This window comes from Opisthorchis viverrini, assembly GCF_000715545.1.
Source record: "Opisthorchis viverrini unplaced genomic scaffold opera_v5_664, whole genome shotgun sequence".
NCBI classification, from domain to species: domain Eukaryota; kingdom Metazoa; phylum Platyhelminthes; class Trematoda; order Opisthorchiida; family Opisthorchiidae; genus Opisthorchis; species Opisthorchis viverrini.
Window position 1 is genome coordinate 49,415 of NW_008752333.1, and position 19,282 is coordinate 68,696.

General features: G+C 45.3%; 1 protein-coding gene across 1 annotated transcript; it reads right to left on the reverse strand.

Moving 5' to 3' along the window:
* Positions 1–12,448: 12,448 nt before the first annotated feature.
* On the reverse strand, positions 12,449–19,249 carry T265_15624 (hypothetical protein; the record flags this gene model as incomplete). The annotated part of the gene is given in 3 exon segments (XM_009178797.1): positions 12,449–13,144; positions 13,164–13,218; positions 19,068–19,249. Coding segments are annotated over 3 exon segments (933 nt in total), but the record flags the coding sequence as incomplete, so codon positions are not given.
* Between the last annotated feature and the right edge of the window lie 33 nt (positions 19,250–19,282).

The window sequence follows — 19,282 nt, forward strand, 5'->3', positions numbered from 1 at the left end:
TAAGCCCGCCGGTAGATTAAGCGATGCAGGAGGCCTAGATTCAACCTGATGCGCCCTAGCCGTAATGGATCCAGCCCAAGTGATAAGCAGCGAAGACGATACGGTAGTATGGATGACACCGAAAACAGGGACTTAGTAAACGAGCGCTGCACATTCCCCACAACAGTCCGGCATTTTTGTGAATACTGTGAGGCGAATCCAGGGCTGGATTTACGAATTGGTTTTGCAAGTTGTTTAAAAATGACAATTAAACAGGGTTTGTTATGGAAGGATCGGCGAATGTAAGCGCAGAGCTTGCGAGCTTTAGCCACTCGGTACCTTACATTTTGGTTGAAGCTAAATGTACAGGAATACCCAAGGCCTAGGTCTCTCATTTCGGGAAGAGTAGGAATGGAGAGACCGTTAAGGGTAAGCATCCCAGGAGGAATTTGGAATCGATATGACAGCGCTGGGCGTTTTGGAACAGCGAAAGAAAGACAGAAGTTAGAAGACCAGAGTGATAAAGAGTTTAAGTCAGACTGAATCACTGGCCTTAAACGTGTATGCTATCTTAATGTCATCAGCAAACAGATCGAGTCGGTGACGTTATTAACGTACAGTAAGAACGGTAGAGGGCCAAGCATACTACCCTGAATAACTCCACTGGTAATGGGCTGAGTTCTACCGGTGAGGTAAGAAGCGAGCCATAGCAGTAGTGGACCTCCGATCCCCTTAGTTTGTAGTTTTTTGAGGAGTGCATCGTCGGGAACTTGGTCGAAGTCCTTGCGAATATCAAGGCAGATAATGGTAATGCACAGTCCGGTATCGTAGGCGGACGAGATATGATTGAAGAAGTGACTTTTTGGTAAGCTGTCTTTGCATTCTTGTGCGAGCAGCTTTAAGTTTTAAGGTATGGAATTTTTTGGTAGATGAGAGAAGAGCCCGGGCTGTTAGCAGACGCGCTGCATCTTTTCCATCCCGGAATTGCATTATTATCGGGCAGCACATGGATGGTTTCGACTTCCGGAGCCGCCGAGCTTTGCATATGGTGTCCTGCATGCCACATGCATTCAGGATGGGAGTTTTGGCGTCCTCAAGTGGGATTCGATCGGATGCATTGAATATTAATGCTTGATGCAGGCATTCGATACGTTGACTCATCTCAGTAGCAATCGTGTCAATAAGAAGTGACGCTTTTTCTAAGTTTGTTTGATTGCATGTTGCGTCAGGATTCAGATGGCATTCAATCGATCGTATGGTTCGGAGGGACAACATTTCGTTCTCCATTTGACGCACACGTATTTTGAATTTTCTAGATTGCATGTTGCGTCAGGATTCAGATGGCATTCAATCGATCGTATGGTTCGGAGGGACAACATTTCGTTCTCCATTTGGCGCACACGTATTTTGAGATTTTCTAGATCATTCAAGACTTTAGATCCTACTGGCAACGGTGAGAGTGTTGCCGGGTTGAAGAGGCGAGGATATGTCAGTTAGAACAAACGAACAATCTGAGGTTGCCTGGGATACTATCGTTGCCAGCTTCGGGAGGTGAGGGGGTTGGGAGCTGTATCTTCTGAATCTAAAGCGCTTCTTTGAACATGCTGGGAGGATAGCTGATGGGGATTCGAGGTCTAGCGGCCGCTTTGAGAAAGACGGGAGCGGTGTCATAATGAGAAACTTTGGAGCAGGTTGAGGAATGGTTGATTTGGTAGAATAAAGCTGAGAGCTCTAGGATAGTAGAAGAGTTATGGATTGTATTAAGAGACTCATATACAGGGTGCACCAAGCCGTACGACTTGCTTCGGCAGAGGGCCTACAGGCCCAGGATGAGGAGTGGGAGGATGGATTACGTGGTATCCTGTAATCGATGCTATCTGATGAAAGGGGACACGATAGCCTATTACTGTCTCAGAAATTAGCGATTTAAGGTCCGTCGACGTGATGGGCTACTTTCTGGTGACAACCAATGGGAATCAGTACACCGTGAAGTTGACAGAACACCTGTCGCAGTGAACTGAGGCGGCAGCCGTGACTAATCAACAGGCGACGATGATCGGTGGATTAGCATCACATCACATCATGGCCAGAATGAGGCCTTGCTTCGACAGCGAAGAGTTTAGGAATTGCCTGCAGAAGCTGGGCATCAGACGGCTGAATACTGCAATATACTACCCCCAAACAAATGGCCTAACGAACGTACTAACAGAACGATCAAGTTGTTGTTGGCGGTCAAACGAGGTGACTGGGAGGTTAACTTGCCAATGGTGTTGCTAGCTCATTGGGCTTCCACACAGCCAACCACAAGCAAGGCCCCGTTTGTGCTGCGTACAGTAGACATCCGCGCCGTCCGGTTTAATGGGAAATCGGGTTGCGGCCGGCAACCGCTTATCTGCGGAGGAGCTAGAGTAAGAAAGAAGGAGAGCTCGAGAAAACTCGACCATCCTTCGGGAAAGGACCGGGCAGAAAACGGCATGTGGAAAGACATGAACCTTCCCCATAGGCACGAAGGTCAAGTAGAAGGATCGCCAGAATCCTAAGAGAAGTGGACTGGAGTCGCGAAAGCTAGGCGGTCGATGGCAAGGACCGTTTGTCGTTACCGACCGCCGGTAGAACGTCTACACAATTCAAGATTGTCAGGGATCGAAAACAGTAAATGGGACGCAGCTTCCTAATTGGAATTATACACCGAGTTTATACATTGCCGAAGCCCACCTGACGGGAGTAAGGGAAAATCGGTACCATAGGAAGGACCTTTAAAGGGGGAATGAGCGTAACAGTGATATTACTGATGGGGAGGAATGCGAGTAGTTTGCCTTCCCGTAAATCCGCTTCGCGTCCCTTGAAAAGTGAGAGTTATTACGGAATTTGTTGAGTCGGTCTATAGCATTTGCTTGCTATTGAGTAACAGTCAATGAATATAAGGGAAAGTTCAGGAAGACGCGTTGAAGAGAAGATGGATATTCAGTTCTTGTAAACATGATGCGCATAAGAGTTTAGCCCCCTTGTTCAATATTTTGTAATTTGTCAGTTGGCATTTTCTAATAAGTAACTCCACAGCGAAGTCCTTCTTCCTTTCACGGTTACAGGCTGAAACAATACTACCATTTGAAAAAATGAATAAGTCATCCTGTTGACCACCAAGTTATTAAAGTAGCGTCAAGGAACCACGGCTCTGAGTTGGATAGTCGTAGAAGTTATCGTAAGCTCCATTCGTCCGTTTCCATAAGCAGTGTCTGCCATATCGGTGGCTATCATTTTGGGAACTGTACTACCGGAAACTGGGTGAAATGCGAGATAAACTCCTCCTCAAAAATGCTACTAGCCATCAGCAGGTGGTTCTACGTATTTCCTCCAGCAACATTCAAGTGAACATGCGCTGCACATATACTTCTGTGATCACAATATGGAAGAACTTCAGTATATCCATGAACAAAAACAAAACACAAAGTGGGGTTTGCGGTATGTCTACTGTTCACATTCACATCACTGTCGTTTGAACAGTCGTCCTCATATCCTGGCACAGTTATTCTGACGAATCCAACCCAAAGGATAGAAATCACTGCTCTCGAGTTTTGCTATTATTATGGCTCACTAGCAGTGTATATCTAATGGCCGTGTCCGGGGTTTGAAATCCGGACACTTGACATTCTAGGAGGTGTCATCACTATTCCACCAGCGCACGTTGGACGCATGTGAATTCTCACGTATGAACTGGTAAACATGCTCACGCTTGAGCAGTGTGATTAGAGTGCCCGATACATCATCGATATGACAAAGAAGCAGCGATTATGACGGTCGATTGACCGGCTTGCAAGGACTTCCCGGCCAGCGTCCGAATAGCCGGACAGAATGTTTCCAACACCAGCCTCGTCGGTCGTCGACTCCCATGCCAGTGTCATTCATTCCACCTGTTCAACTCAAGCCGTGACCAGTGATGGAGGCTACCATACCTCACGGTTTCTAAACAGGATTTTGAAGATGACTTGTTACCTGCTTCCCACAAGGTAGATATGCTTTGCACTAGAGGCCATGACATGTTTGGTTAGTTCGGGAGCTGAGTAGCTACACCATACCGGGACATCCGGAAGGCAAACCAAGGTCGGAGATGGGTTTTTATACGGTACTAATGATGTGAGACAAATTCACAAATTATACAAACCTCGACAGCAGATACTCGTCCAAGAAAATGGCCCATTTGGACCACAAAAGTACAACCCAAAAGCAAATAGGCTCGCATAGGTGATAGTCGCACATGCACCAGGTCCGTTACGAGTGGCCGGATGACCTCAAAGCTAAACGAGTGAAGTGGTAAGGACCAACAAACGCCAGTTCGTATGCACCCACCAAACACAAAATCATCATCATCATCGTCAGGCGTAAGAACCGCGCACTCGTCGTACACTGGCTGTAGCTGCCGCAGTTTCGTTCACCGATGATTTGAGGGGGGTAGGTAGCTTCGCATTGCACGCGCAAGCTGGTGAATTGGTAAATAAATCCAGCACTGTCAGTGGGCTGTCAAGTGGGGGGGGGGTTGGAAAAGGAGTTATGCATTGAAGGCAATAGCTTGGATGCACAAGCGCCATTGAGGGCGCAACTGGGCCATGTCTGGCAATGTCTCTAGCCATTGATGTGAACCATCTCGGGGTCCCCATCTGCGAAGACGGCAATGACTAGTGCAGCTGAGTTTGCTGGGAATGGCTTTCATACTTCGCTGCCAAGTCATTGTTTGACCGCCTCTGGCTGTCTCCCAACCTTCACATGGTTGGGCGGAAAGAGCCCTTCGAGGAAGCCGGTCGACTGGCATACGCAGCAAGTGGCCAAGCCACCGCAACTTGTGCAGTGTGATCAGTTCATCTATCAAGGGTGTGTTATTTCTCCCAAATACCATTCGACGTACTTCAGAATCGCTGATCCGGTGTTCCCACCAGATTCGGGCAGTGCTCCGATGGTCAAACACTGAAAGTCTTTTGACGTCCTCGGAGAACAGCGGCCAGGTTTCTGATCCATATAGTAATATGGAGCACACCGCAGCATTGTAAACTCGACCCTTGACAGAAAAACTGATGTCACGCCTACGCTCAGTTTGTCTAAAGGTCAACAGAAAGGCGGCACATACGGACCACATCCTCAGCTGCCACAGCAACCGTCCAGCTTGCCACAAACGAAGCTGCATTCGGACACTTTTCAAGCGGATCGAGGCACAATGCAGTATAACAGAATCCAAGATCAAAGAATGCGCCTTTACAAATTGTTTCAGAAAAATGGATACCCGAGGAACTTCATCTGGAGAACACTCAGGAAGCCAAATACGATCGATGCAACAGGACAAACTGCGAGGCAAAAGAGTCAAACTTCCGTACATCAGAAACATCGCTGAAATGACCGCGAGGCTCCTACGACAGCCCAATACAATGGTCGCCTACAAGCCTGCGAATACTCTGCGGAGGCCACTATCAAGACCAAAGGGGAAATTAGATCCAATGACGAAGAACAATGTCATATACAGGATCCAATGCAGGGACTGCGACAAACGGTACGTAGGACAAACAGCAAGGAAGCTCTCCACCAGAATACATGAACACAAACTCGCCACTAAAAGACAATCAATCCTCCCTCATCTCCTCACACAAAGACCAAGAAGGGCACGAGTTCGACTGGAAAGGCGTTTGCATACTGGCTCAAGCAAGAACAAAACGAGAACGCAAATTTATGGAGGCGTGGTACTCCACCGAATAAGCCATCAACAAACCATCGAAATTGATCCCATTTACCAGCCACTAAGGGCGAGAGAACGCCAGAACTACAGAAATTAGAGCTGCAAAAGCCTCCAGACGAGGAACTTATACAAGAAGCAAGAAAGCGTCATTCAAACGGACACAATAATTGGATTGGAGGAGGCGCCCAATCAAAGCACCAAATCAACCGGCGGAAGCAGGGATACTGACCTTCACGGTGGAGGAAATAGCGCTGTACAAGCAACCAATCAAACTCGAGAACGGCAGACCACAACGCAATGCGAATCAAGGCCAGAGGGAACAAACTACTAAAATTAAAAGCCGTTGGGATAACCAATCAATACAAAGGACCATAGACCACAACGCAACAAGGATCACAAACGGACCAATAGATTCACTAGATTCGTTACACTCCAGGCAGACAATCACGTCAGAAGATAACACAGCTTTTGACTGCTATATAAACACACGCGGGCAAGGAAGAAGTACCCACCCAACTGCGCACTGATGATGTCTCCTCGTATGGTGACGAAAGGTTTGCAAGCCAATTGCCAAGCTCGGCGAACAGATCAACAGCCATCTGACCAATAACCAATAAACTCACCCGAGCTACCGATATCTCACCACATTACCAATTCTAACGGGCGTTTGGGCAACTGCAGCCGAGGATTGAAGCTTGGAAAGAGGGGCGACGAGTAGGAGATAGAATGAAAGCAGTAGCGCGTGGCAGGTGTTAGGAGGCATGAGATACAACGGCATCGATATAAGAAAATCTAAAAAGGGATTACAACAAGCTGAATGGACCCAAGAATGGCTCATGGCAAAAAACAGCCATTACGTGCTGCCTGTGACTGCTTGTAATCGGGAAATCATAAGTTATTAGCATTCTGAGCATATGATCGCTCTAAATAAAAAGAGGAAGGAACATGTGTGCTATGTTTGGATGATGAAGTGGACTAGGGGTGGTGGGACCCCACTAAGACGAAGGTGGAAACCTCTTGTGCGTCGACGTTAGCCGCGAGTCTCACAGGTACTCTCAGACTACCCCATGCATGAATTTTTTTAATATTCTTTTTATTATTATTTTTTTGGAACAAACGGGAGGACAGCTCTCGTCCGCTTTTATTTCTTATTGTTGTGAGACAAGTGACGGCCGGAACAAGGCCAATCCAGCTACAGACGCTGCACCCCAGCGCAGCAGGATCTGGCTCTCAACAATCAACTATTGATGCAGCTTTCGCCCTCCTGCGTCTTGACACCTGAAGTTTGTCCACCAGTAGGTTCAGATGTATACGCAGGCAGTCTAAATCTCTCGGCGTTTGCTAGATAAAATGCACAAGGCTAGATCTTGTTCCGGTAAGTTGTAATCCGATGGCCGCCGTGGGCGTATGGAGAAGCAAACCAAAAACTTCCATGAAATATGTTTCTTGGTGTTACGTCTCTAAACTCTGGGAAGATGGATGCGAGGGAGCCACATCGTTAGGTAGAATGAGCATGCGCATTAACTGGTAGGGATTCCGACTGTCTGTGGGCACCTGTGTGTTTGCAACACGAACTAAAATTTAATTAACTTATACCAACCTAACCCTGTTTATTCCAACACTGTGAAGTCTTGGGAGTCGCGGTCCCAAAGGCCTCAGAACGATGTAGCATACATACGTGGTCATTCGACGAACAATATTCCGAACAGAGCCGTTGACCTCTCAGAGTTCCTGTTGGCCAAAATAATATGACTAAGGTATCCCGAATTTTTGCTTCAGCCACTCGGCATGCCGGGACACCTCATGTTTTGCTGCAGTGTGTATATGTGATCCACCTGGCTTTTCAGGCGGCAGGTTGCATTTTTCAGATGGGTGTTGGTCAATAACCAAAATGGACCATTCAGGATTGTGCGTGTACAGCTGATTTTCGGGTGATCTTAAACCAGCGCATTGCATTTGTACTGCCAGATTGTCTATGATCAGTCTTTACTCGATGCTGCCCTCCATCAGTTAAAAGTTTACGCATGGAGATAACTTTTATTTTTCCAAGAAGGCATATATAACCGGACAACCGGTACTCATACAATTCACGATCAGTGAGGCATAACGCTTGTACACACCGGCCGGATATTAGTTGGTTTAAAAATATATGCCAAGAACGATTTGTCGCGTGCGTTCAGTCGACATTTGCTATTTCTGGGAAGCGTCAAAACGGCGCTATCTGCTGCATCTGGAGAGGCAAATGAGGCCATAGTGTTTTTCCCTTAAGGGCAGCACAAGCAAGTGTCCGGTCTACAAAAGTGTCGCTAGGATCAGAGGCATATCATCTGCCACAATAAAACACAAATATGTGGCACCTACTCAGTGGGGTTAGTTGACAATTCGAAAGTTGTGTATGTCCTCAGTTGAAGGAACCTTGTCAAATTCCTCTGCCACAAACCGCCGCGCTTCACACTACGGCCTTCAATACTTTAGGAGTGCGTTGCATGTGCCCAACTCCACTTAGTTTAGACGTGCACTTGCCGGAAGCCTATCTAACAAACACCTGCAAACCTAACATTAAAGATGACAGCGAGATGTGTTGTATCGTGGGTGGCCGTCCACTGGCTACGCCTCCCTTAGCCTGTCAGGATGTGCGATAAGGCGAAGACAGAGAACTGGAGACACGGCTGTATTGTCAGGGCGCAACATACAAAGCTTCTGTATAGTTATTTAGGATGACTTAATAGCCAATCACGGCCGTTCACTTCACTGTTCTGCACGGCCAGTGGCTGTGTTCCGGTGTGAACTCTTTAAGCCCCACGACGCCGGTCTTATTTTGCCAAACCGTGTTTGGTGTGCTCCGCCAACGCACCTGCTATCCTGAACGTGTGAAATGATGGTGGCCTTGAGGATTCGTCTTTCTCTGCACATATGCTTCTTCCATGTCTGGGAACGCCCTGACAAGACGGTTCCCCTGCTTCCTGAGACAAAAACGCACAGGGTGACCGGTGTTTTACTTACTGATTTCCATTGAAAAACTCGCTAAACTTACTAAATTCTTCGGATTTCCCGACATTCAGTTTGTCTTGCATACTCCCCGTCGTAGGTATATTGCATCCATTCGTAAAGCAAAACAGTGCCGGTGCTTTGATTACCAGATGAGCGCAAAAATATCACGTGGTTCACCTTCATGTACACATTTGACGGCTCCTCAAATGCTGCAGTGTGAAAGGGATACAGCTTACAATTTCTCAACACACTCAATGAACTCAACTTTGTAACCATAGTACAACAAGCTTAAGGACTAATGCGCTGAAAACTTGAAAAGATGTTAATTAAACCAAAATGCAAAAACAGACACAGAGCTGGGCAATTCTCGGCTCAAGCACTGTAAAACGTGTGTAAAAACTTACCAGCGTCCATCGGTTTTAGGGGTGAAAATGTTAACGGGTCTACCGGTCATGGTTCCCTGTGGTCTGTTGTCCAAATAGTACGCATCCTTAAGCAAATTTATGCCTAAATTTCCCTGCAACAGCACACAAACTGACAGCATCATATGACAAAGACGTTATCCAATGACCGCAGAATCAATTGGAACTCCCATGCTAATCAACAAATACCTGAAGGCTAGTCCGCGATACACTGCTAGCCAGCAGGCGATAGGGTGACATAACAGTTTCGGACATTCGAGCCGACGTGCGCAGGCTAATACAATAAAAATTTTATCAAAGGAAATATTGCGATTGTTAACAAGACATTTAACTAGCCACTCGATGGGTAATGTCATCGTCCTTACTATGGTACAGTATTTCATACGCATATCTGGACTGCAGCCCAGGAGAGTGAAGAATTAATCTGTACCTCTCGTGCGACTCACTTGCTGACCCAGTTTTCTGGTCTGTGACAAGCGGAAAATTGCGATGAGTTCCTAAAACGCCAATTGGGTACCCTATAAACGGCCCGTAGATTATGGATAAACTTTTTAGATTACCTGTAGTACCTCTTAAAGCGACCAACTTCATAATTTTCTTCCAGAGTAGATGGCGCAGTTTCAAACGCACAAAAAAGTTTCCGTCACAGTAAATAAATCACTGGGGTAGGAACCGCAGCGGCCGCAGCGCGAATTGAATCTCAGCACTAAATTTTTCCAACTGTTAACGTGAGAGAGAATTCATTCATTAGGACGATGGGAGATAGCCATCTGGGCTGTTTTTCAAGAGTTCTGAGTGCTGTCTTTTTCATCGCTTCTAATCGATCGATGATTTTAATCTCCCGCTTCTATTACTTGCGGCTTCAGAAGGGGAAAACTTCGTCACCTCCTTATCAGTCGCTAAGATCAGTATAATTCAACGTGCTTTCACAGTCGTCCTCTACCCGGCTGGTTGGAGGGACTTGCGAAAGAAAGCATCGTTCCTTCTGAATTCCGATCCAGGCCCAATTTCGTCAACTAGAGTAAAGCACTCCAAGCACAGAGTTTCGGTTAGACTGGTAGTGGTTTTAGGCGAGAACTGTCCTAGAACAAAGACCGTAGACATGCCGGAGCGGCAAAAGAGCCAGTGGTACCCAGCAAGGTGGTATTCCAACATGGAGCAAGCTTCATGTTACTCCGCGGGGCTGGTTGAGGTGTCTTCTATGAAACCTCTTGTTATATGCCCCGCCTATAATGGGGAACGTGTACAAGACGATCAATGGCGTCTCCCGAGCTCGGTCGTTGCACATTGGGCGCAACTTTTTGGACGAAGTCGTGCCAATTTCCGCTGCTGCGCTGAATGTTAATCCCGGTGTGCTGAAGCTATTTTGTAATTCTCTCGATAGCTGTGGAACATCGGTGTGGGGTGACAAAAATGTTATTAAATTCATCCTGAAGAAATCTCTTCTATGTGAAGGTTACTCGCCCTCAAGTTCCCAGTTGGTAAGAGTGTCTAGCTCTTGGCGAAGGCTGATCTATCGGATAAAAACTATGCTGTGTACTATAAACGTCCCTTAAGAATGTGGGCGTTGTTCCTAGAAGTCGAGGGGATGGTTTAAAGTAAATTTCATAACAACGCTAGCACCTGGAAAGACGATGCGCAATAAAAAGACATCTCACGAAAGAAACAATCCCTACCGCATTGTCTGGTGGGGTGCATTCAAGAGTATGCGGGTTATTTTGTGTCCAGGCGACAGGAGATCTTGTTTCACGAGGGATGTAACCATTGGCATTCCTTTTCATGTACGCTAAATTTGCTTAGGTGTGTACATGCCACTTTCGGCGAGTCATGATGAGCCCGACGCCCTTTCTGTGGAAGGGTTCCGAAAAAATGTATGGAGAGAGCAATTGCCAGAAGCCTGAATACTTCTGAGACACTTTGTCCCCCATAATCCACCATCCAGATAGAAAATCACCTACCTGAGGATGCTGAGAATTCACCAGTATCAAGTCACCCGTTTTGACATACAAGTATGTCTGAGCATCAGCATGCTTCTTGTTCACGGGAGTGTCCCGATTCGGCCGTTTCCGAATTCTTGAAAAGGATACACACCAGACAATACGGCTGGATACTGCAAATACACACCTGGGTACAGTGAATCCAATGAAACGGAATCGCAACATGACAACTTTGCAATCTGACGGAAGTCAGCTAAATCCAATCACGTTTGTGCAAAGCTGAGCTCCAGCCCCTTTTCTGAAAGTACATGCTCCGTTATTTATGGTTTGTTCACCGGACGGAATACAGCCGATTCCTAACGGAATAAACGATTTCTTACCTTTCTCCCACGAGGTTCGTTGACCTGCTGTTCTGTAGTGGTTAACGACTCTATGGAGTCTCCTGTGAACTGAACAAATTACTGATATAAGCCAGATACAAAGTCACAAGGAGGATAATCCAAGTAAATCTCGACTCACAGTTCAAAATAGGAGATTCCGTAGTTCCGTATTCCGTTGAACCACCACACCAAGAATAGTTCTATCTTCCTGGTATCCCAGATCTCCGGTGATCGAAATATTATTCCACAAGCGTGAATATATTAGTCCAGTGTTTGTAGCTGAAATGTTTGTTCACGTTTAGTGTTAGCAGCGGTCAAATATAGCCAACCGGCGGTCACAACAACAGTCACTCAGCAAAAGTCTCAAAGTCACGTTGGAGCCAACGAGCGGGCGGTAGCGGTTGTATTTCAGTAAAACAAACTTTTGTACAGCGATGTGACTGATAATGATGGGAAAAAATAAGATGATTATGAGCATGAAATAGAGCAGTTTACAAGAGCTACAGAACCCCCCTAGTGCGTCAAATGGGTGAGCAGGACGCTCGAAAAAGAAACGCGTCACGACAATTAGTCTTTAAAACAAACAGGAAGTTTTCAGTGTCGACCAGATCTTGTGAGTGATGGTGTGTGTGGTATTGGTGGTGTCACTGGTCGAAGGAAAGATCGTGTGACTGTGTGGTTGTGTAACGAAGGGGGTCGTACTATGCTCATCATCAGAGGTTGGTCGTGTGTGCATGTAAGCAACTTTTAGTCGATCGATGCTAACCGTGTCTTTGCAGCCGTTACGATCAATGACAAAAGTTTTGTCTTTCCGAGGAGTGAATCTGAAAGGCCCCTCGTATGGCGGTTGTAAGGGCTTTCTGACCGCAAAAACATAGTCACATCTAGCAAGATCGGGATGTGCCTGGGTAGGCTTGCAAGTTTGTCGAGTAGGTGAAGGACGGATATCACGCATGTATTGGCGAAGCCGGGAAGCGTAGGAATTAGGGTCCGTTTTACCAGTTGTTGCCGAGTCGACTACCATTTCACCTGGAATGCGTAAGGTAGTACCGAAGACGAGTTCAGCGGCTGTGCAGCCCAAGTCTTTTTAACAGTATTGTGTATACTGAAAATAATGAGTGAGAGGCGTTCCGACCAGTGTGTGCTAGAGGAGGCTATCAGCGTTGCCTTAAGTTGTCGATGAAAGCGTTCGACCATGCCGTTGGCAGCCGGTTGGTATGCAGTTGTTCGGAAGTGATCCGTACCACGTAGCCGTTTGAGGTCATGAAAAAGTGTTGAAGTGAATTGTGGACCTCGGTCAGTGATAATGGTAGCGGGTACACCGAACGTAGCGATCCAGCTATCGACAAAGATTCTAGCAGTGTTTTTGGCAGACAAGTCGTTGATCGGAATCGCCATGGGCCAGCGTGTGAAACGGTCGATACAGGTGAGTATGTGTGTGAAACCTCTGAATGGGGGCAACCGTCCAACCAGGTCAATGTGTACATTTCGAAAGTGTGAGTCGGGGAGCTGAAAAATAGCAGTTGGAGAAATGGTGTGTCGCTGGGTCTTGCTCGTCTGACAGTCAAGACGTTGCTTGGCCCAAGTGCGTATCTCATCTTGCATATTCGGCCAAGCGTATCTTTGTGACACAAGTTTGGCTGGGATGAGAAATTGCGTGGAAGTGGTCGAATACAGAGCGTCTATGTTTTTCAGGAACAAAAGGCCTTGGGCGACCTGTGGATATGTCACAAACAATGAAACTGTCAGAGTCTAGGAGCGGTAGTGCGACGAATTTGAGAGGTGGAAGGCTGGAAAAATTTNGGTCGCAAAAAACGCCAAAACTGTTTAATCCCACGCTTATCACACCTAGGTTATCCACCAAATGCGAGAACGGAAATTCTGGTGTTGTGCTGCACTTTTAAGCTTGTTTAACGGTTCTTGAAAACTGTTCGCTTAATTTGTAAGTCAACTTTGCTGGAGAACTTTTGCGATCCTGGTCGGTAACTAGCTCTAACTAGCTCATAGGATGCGATTCAATCAATCGCATTGCTCTGTACTATCTCTTCATATCCTCTAACTGCACTTCAGCATCTTAGGTCGTACCGCAAAGAAGCTAAACGGAACTAATATGGTGGAAAGCAAAATGCGGGTAATAAAGCACTGTCAAGGCTCAGTAATTTCAGCCCTAGATGGGAACGTTTTGCTTTTTATACTTGAATCTGGTTTGACTCGTTCAGTCCACCGTTGGAAATGTCACATCCCTGGCCTACCTGAAATTATTTGTAACAAAGTTGTGAGTACGTGTTGAGCGGATCATGGTGTTCTCTTCTCGACTGCAGGCAAGTCCAGTCTCAACTCAATCAACGGCTTCCAGGAATATTTTTTATGCAACTTTACAGTTTCACGATGAAGCTGAGGCCCAATAGCAAGGAAAGGTGTTTGTTCTAAGTCATACATGAGGGTATCAATGCTCGATGAGCGAGTGTGCTATTATCCTGAAATTTCCATACGTTTATCCCCACTAGCGACTATAAAACAGGTCGAACTAAAATCCGAGGCGAAGATTAACTTCTCCTACGCTAAGACCGGTGGATGCGAGATGGCCCAAGTGGTGAGAGCACGAACGTACCCACCGGAAGGTCAGTAGTTCGAACCAGAGTAATTGGTGACAGTCATTAATCTGGTGGAAATCTCAGAGACTTTCAAAAGTATTAATACGACGCTTTCATTTTCAAGACGTGTTACCTTCCAATTCTGCCCCAAAAACACACATCTTGTATCAACACGTTAACAGTAGAAGCTGTAAGTTACCTTGAAGCATCTTCTCGGCCATCACTAGCGGAAGAGCTGTAAAATAGTGTGTATGAATCAGTGTGAGTGGTTTCGTTCGAGGATGTGATCCAATGAGTTTGATTTAGAACGAAATATCTATGGCTCAGGCAATTCTTCCGCAATATTCCACTAGATTGTTTTGACCCCAAGGCTGCGAAATGGATCGCAGAGACCACCTGCTTATCACCAAACACTTATGTTCGTTCATCCCAACAAACTGATGGCGATAATTAGGTTGTCAACGAAACAAACGCTGCGGAATTGCCAGATTCGGCGAATTACTCTATTGTCAAATGAAACCCCCGATTTTGATGCGTTCTATGTGATGAACCTTGTTGTTTTCGTATCCGTCTAGAAGTTACAGGTGTAGTGAATTCCGCGTAAGATGAGATAAGCAGAGGGTAACGTTAGATCGATCCAATAAACCTCGCAGTGACACTCATGCTTAACTGCAATAGGCGGCTATTGGTCTGTAATAACTTACCTATGTATTCTCCAGTGACGTAGTCTGTCGGTGAGGCATAGTAAAATAGCGTGATATGTAGTAAGCTTGCACACGTCTAAGGAATAAATCCTAGTCTAAAAGTGATAAGGTTAGGCGCCACAGCGTTCAAATATACGGCCGGAATCTGGACAGCGGGAGGTTTACTCGACTTCAGCATTATAATATCACGTTGAAGATCAGTTTGCTGAACACACGAATCAAGGCATGGAACTCCATTTTTATTTCGGCAACGGTGTGCATAAGTGCTGCCTGCAAATGAAGTCTGATTTTTCAGAGCTTTTCAATCGTACTGGGTAATGCGTCCACATTTATTGTTTACTGACGAGCGGGCTTCCTCTACCTTGTCCTTCCATGTGGAAAAGCGGTAGCACCGCTGCGTCCCTCAGTATGCTTGGAAGAAACGTCACTATACCCAGAGGACAGCACGAACCCTAGCGGTTCTGTAGTACCAGCACACATTGTTCCTCATTGCTTCGATCCCTGACTACCCTTCCGGCATATTTGATCTAGTCTGTACGCCTTGGGTCATGCAATCGATCTGCTCACAGGTGATCTGAGCTGGTTAGGGCAGTTAACAATCTGACTAAAATGTACAGATTCCGCGATCTAGTATATTTAATGAAGTGCGAGATGTACAGCAACACGTAATAGTTCTCACTATATTAACAAAATAATTTGCGCTGGACTCACTGTTAACATAAATGGAGGCCGCAACTTGCGGCGAGGCCATAAAAAATGATTTTGCTGAAAAATAATTGGGAGGTACTGCCGACTTTTCTTGGAAAGCTTTTCAGGTTTCTATTGAGGTACTTTTTCATAATATCATCAAAAATTTGTTAGCATGTCTAGAGAAGTTACTTGGTCATAATACGCTCTACTTAAGGGGTATGCTCTCGCATTGTTCTTTGTGGAATGTACACAGTGCTTGGGAAACTGGGAAACGGAGTGACTTTAAAGTTAAGGTGAGACGAAACTGGGAACGAGTGCCTACTATATTGGCTCCGAAATTTCCAGTAATTTGTCAATAGCTAAGCACCCTTCATGAATTACTAGCACTTAAAGAAACCTTTTGAGATTGTTCATTTGGGGTCCGGTTTGCATAGCAAGATTGATCCCATTTACAACAGTTCGCGGCAGCCGGGAAGCCGCCGTTTAAGTTCGGCCTAGCCTCCATTCTTTTGAACTGTGTGCTTTCACACGTCGTAAGTGGTGATTGGCAATTCGCCACAATCAAGCATAGGGTGAATGCTCCGAAGAACGTGTGGTTTATCGTTAGATGCAGAGCCATGATTTTAGTATGTGTTTCTTTATGTGTGAAAGAGTAGTTTGCTTCTTGAAAATTTAGCTGCTTGAATTGATTTTGCCAATCTGGCAACCTCCTTTTCCGAGGAGACGAATAAGATGGTGAATGGAAGCGACATGAGCTTACTTAAGAATTTTACTGTCTCTGTCATGGGGGCCTAACTTAATTGCTCGTCTCTGATCCTCCACAACTTTTTCGTAAAGGTCACCCCATTTTGGTGCGATATTCCAGATTTCGCAGTATGGTTTCTTGGCGGTACACTACGTACAAGTTTGTTAAATCACATTGGCGCTTTATGATCTGCTTCATTCTCCTTGGGATAGCCGAGATTTCCAGATGGTAACCGCAAATTGTATTTTACTGACAAGGTGCAGTTTAGTTGAGCGTTCACGGAGGCTCAACCGAAAGATAGCATAGATATCAATGTGATCTAACAATGGGTGCATTTACAATGTGGCATTCTCGTGATGCCAATATAAACTGCAAACTACATGTACCTGATGAATATCACAAGGGACAAAGCTAGTTTCCGGCTCGCATGCGATGTAGGCAACTATATGAGCAACGTGCTTGATCAGGGAAATTGCCGTCATTTCAAGGCCAAATTTAGTCAGATGATTTGGTTAAATATCCCATTGCCTTTAGACCAATATGAATGAGATAGTGGTGTTGCATCAAAACAAAACAAGGAAAAGGGAAAAGAGGAAATAATGTCCACCATCAAACCAACTCACCAATGCTTTGAGAGGTTTCCACGTTGAACATCTCCATCTCTGTAGCGACAGATCATTTAGGATTATTCCAGTGTTAGAAATTGTTCCACCCTATGTCTGTGTTTCGTCGTTCATGAAATTTATTAGCATCTCGACATATGTCGAAAAATCAAAACTTTTGGTAGCAATTACAAATTGAAGCTGCTTTATTAAGGTATAAGATGGCGTATTCATTCGAGCGCATGACAATAGAGAGCGCATTGAGAAGATCCAAGTAAGTTGTTACCAGAGGTTTATAAAGATGCTCAATTTGTGCCTCAAAATGCCTTTCCATGTGCCAATTTGATCACAAGAATATCATCAGAGGCAAGGTGAAATTAGAAAATGTGAAATTTTGGTTGTGTGACGACGGAAATCGTCCGAAATCGTCTCATTGCTGCTAATGTTCCGTGCTATCTGAATTGTTCAGTTTTCAATCTTCTGTTATTATTTTGTTACAATTGAACCCAATTTGTATGAAAGTTGCAGAGCAATTTTATGTGGGCCGGTTTGGTTTTTCCAGAAAATCCAGGTGAATGCTTTTTTGGGGAATACCATAGACTAGGGCTTCAGTTTGGTTAGACATGTAAATTTTCGCTCCTGGCAGACTCCTAACCGTTGTTCACAATGTCGTTCTGGAAAATGTCTCAAGGTTCTGAGTAAAACTGCTGCCTGACCCATTGATTTGTTTTGTGGGTAGCTGAGAAAATACTCGTTGAAGTAATAAAAAATGTAACCGATTTGATAAGATTCCTTTCCGAGCTGCAATTCTAGATGTGGTTCAGGTGCTAGTCGATTCCGCAGACTCGTGGCTCGACGAGGGGCTGCCATTACGTTTTGACACAATCTTTACTGATATGTTCGGCTTTCCTTTCTTCCGTTTGCATCTGACTATTCCATTGTTAGTGAGCACAGCGATAAAATACTTGTTGACTGAGGTACTCTCACCTAAGTTGCTACAAAATTTAAACTATTGTGGCAATTCAGATTTTGAATTTCCTCTTGGCCAGCATAGATTATGCGCAACTGTGCGAGCTTGCGGTAATTCCCCCGTTCAATCAATTGTTTCAGCTTAACAGACTATTTTACTTCCTACGCATATACTTGAACGTAAGTCTCCGTTTTAATATCAGTCACAGAGACTTTGTCCCAATCATTTCGACCTCTAAATGATTTCCTATAGCTATGGTTGTAAATTTCTTTTGAAAGATGCTCCTTGGACGATTTGGACAACTTGACCTGCTGAACTTCTTCAGAAAGCGGGGTTACCCTACGGAGTTTGAATGTGTGCTAGAAGATCCGCAAGTGTATCGCCTCAGGTGAGCTTGAAAATCTTTGTTTTCTCGAGAGAAAACAGTAGTGCGGCTCAAAGATCGAAGAAAACTTTGGAGACAACATTTGATTGTATCCGACATCCTGGTAAGGGAGCACATATAAATTTATTTTTATCGAACGGGAAAACGTTACCTTGATTTGATACTGATCAAAATATGAATTACTCACTTATGGCCATATCCTCAACCAGATGGCGGAAAACGCCTTGTAGATATAAGGGAACAAACAAGTGGGATGAGATGAATTTTCAAGGACAAAATTTCCAATGACTGAATTTCAGGTATCTTGCTGATCACAAGCACCCTACCCGATATTATCGCCTGCAAAATGAGACGGACTCAACCGATAGATGTAGGCAACCAACAGACATTTCTGACTGCAATGTGGAACAGAGCAGTTGAATGTCTGACAACTCGACGCTGCGCGCCCAACAGCAGCACCCAACGGCAAAGACATAACGCATTTAGTGTCAAAACGTTATAACTGGAATAGGCCTATTAGTAGTTATCGGGCTGCCAAATATATTAATGTAAGAATAAGTGTCCTGTAATTCACTAGGACAGACGCACTTTCCATAACGCCGCAGTTGAAAGTTACGGAAACTATTAAGCTTATCATTGCAACATATCGGCAGAATCATCGGTGAACTAAATAGGACATAACAAGCATTAGCCGTTTATAAACCGTGCGCGGCCCATAGAACAAAAGTCAGCCGGATGCCAACCGCCTGTGAATGAGATTCAGACGTACGCTGTCCCGCGGATGGGGCCAATTCGAAAGGGAACACAGTTAACAAATTAAGTTCTGTTGTACGAAATTCCAAAAATTCCATTCCCTTTCACGTTACCGCTGACTGAAAGTTTGAACGGTATTTTCGCAATAACCATCTCTATTTCATTTGTCTACGTTTTAAAAATGGTTGAAGNTGACGACAGAGGGACATCTGACTGCAGCCACAACGGCTTTAAAATTGTGTCGTCAAATGACTTCCCGCATGCGAGGCTTTGCATGTGCCGTAGCAGTTGCGAAGGTGTGAGATCGCCCAGTTCGACCCCTGCAGGCAATCTTTGCAGATTCGCTTCGTCCGAGGTGGCTGTCCGTTTAATAATTGCTGCTTTTAGTGTGGTATAGGGATTTGATGCCGG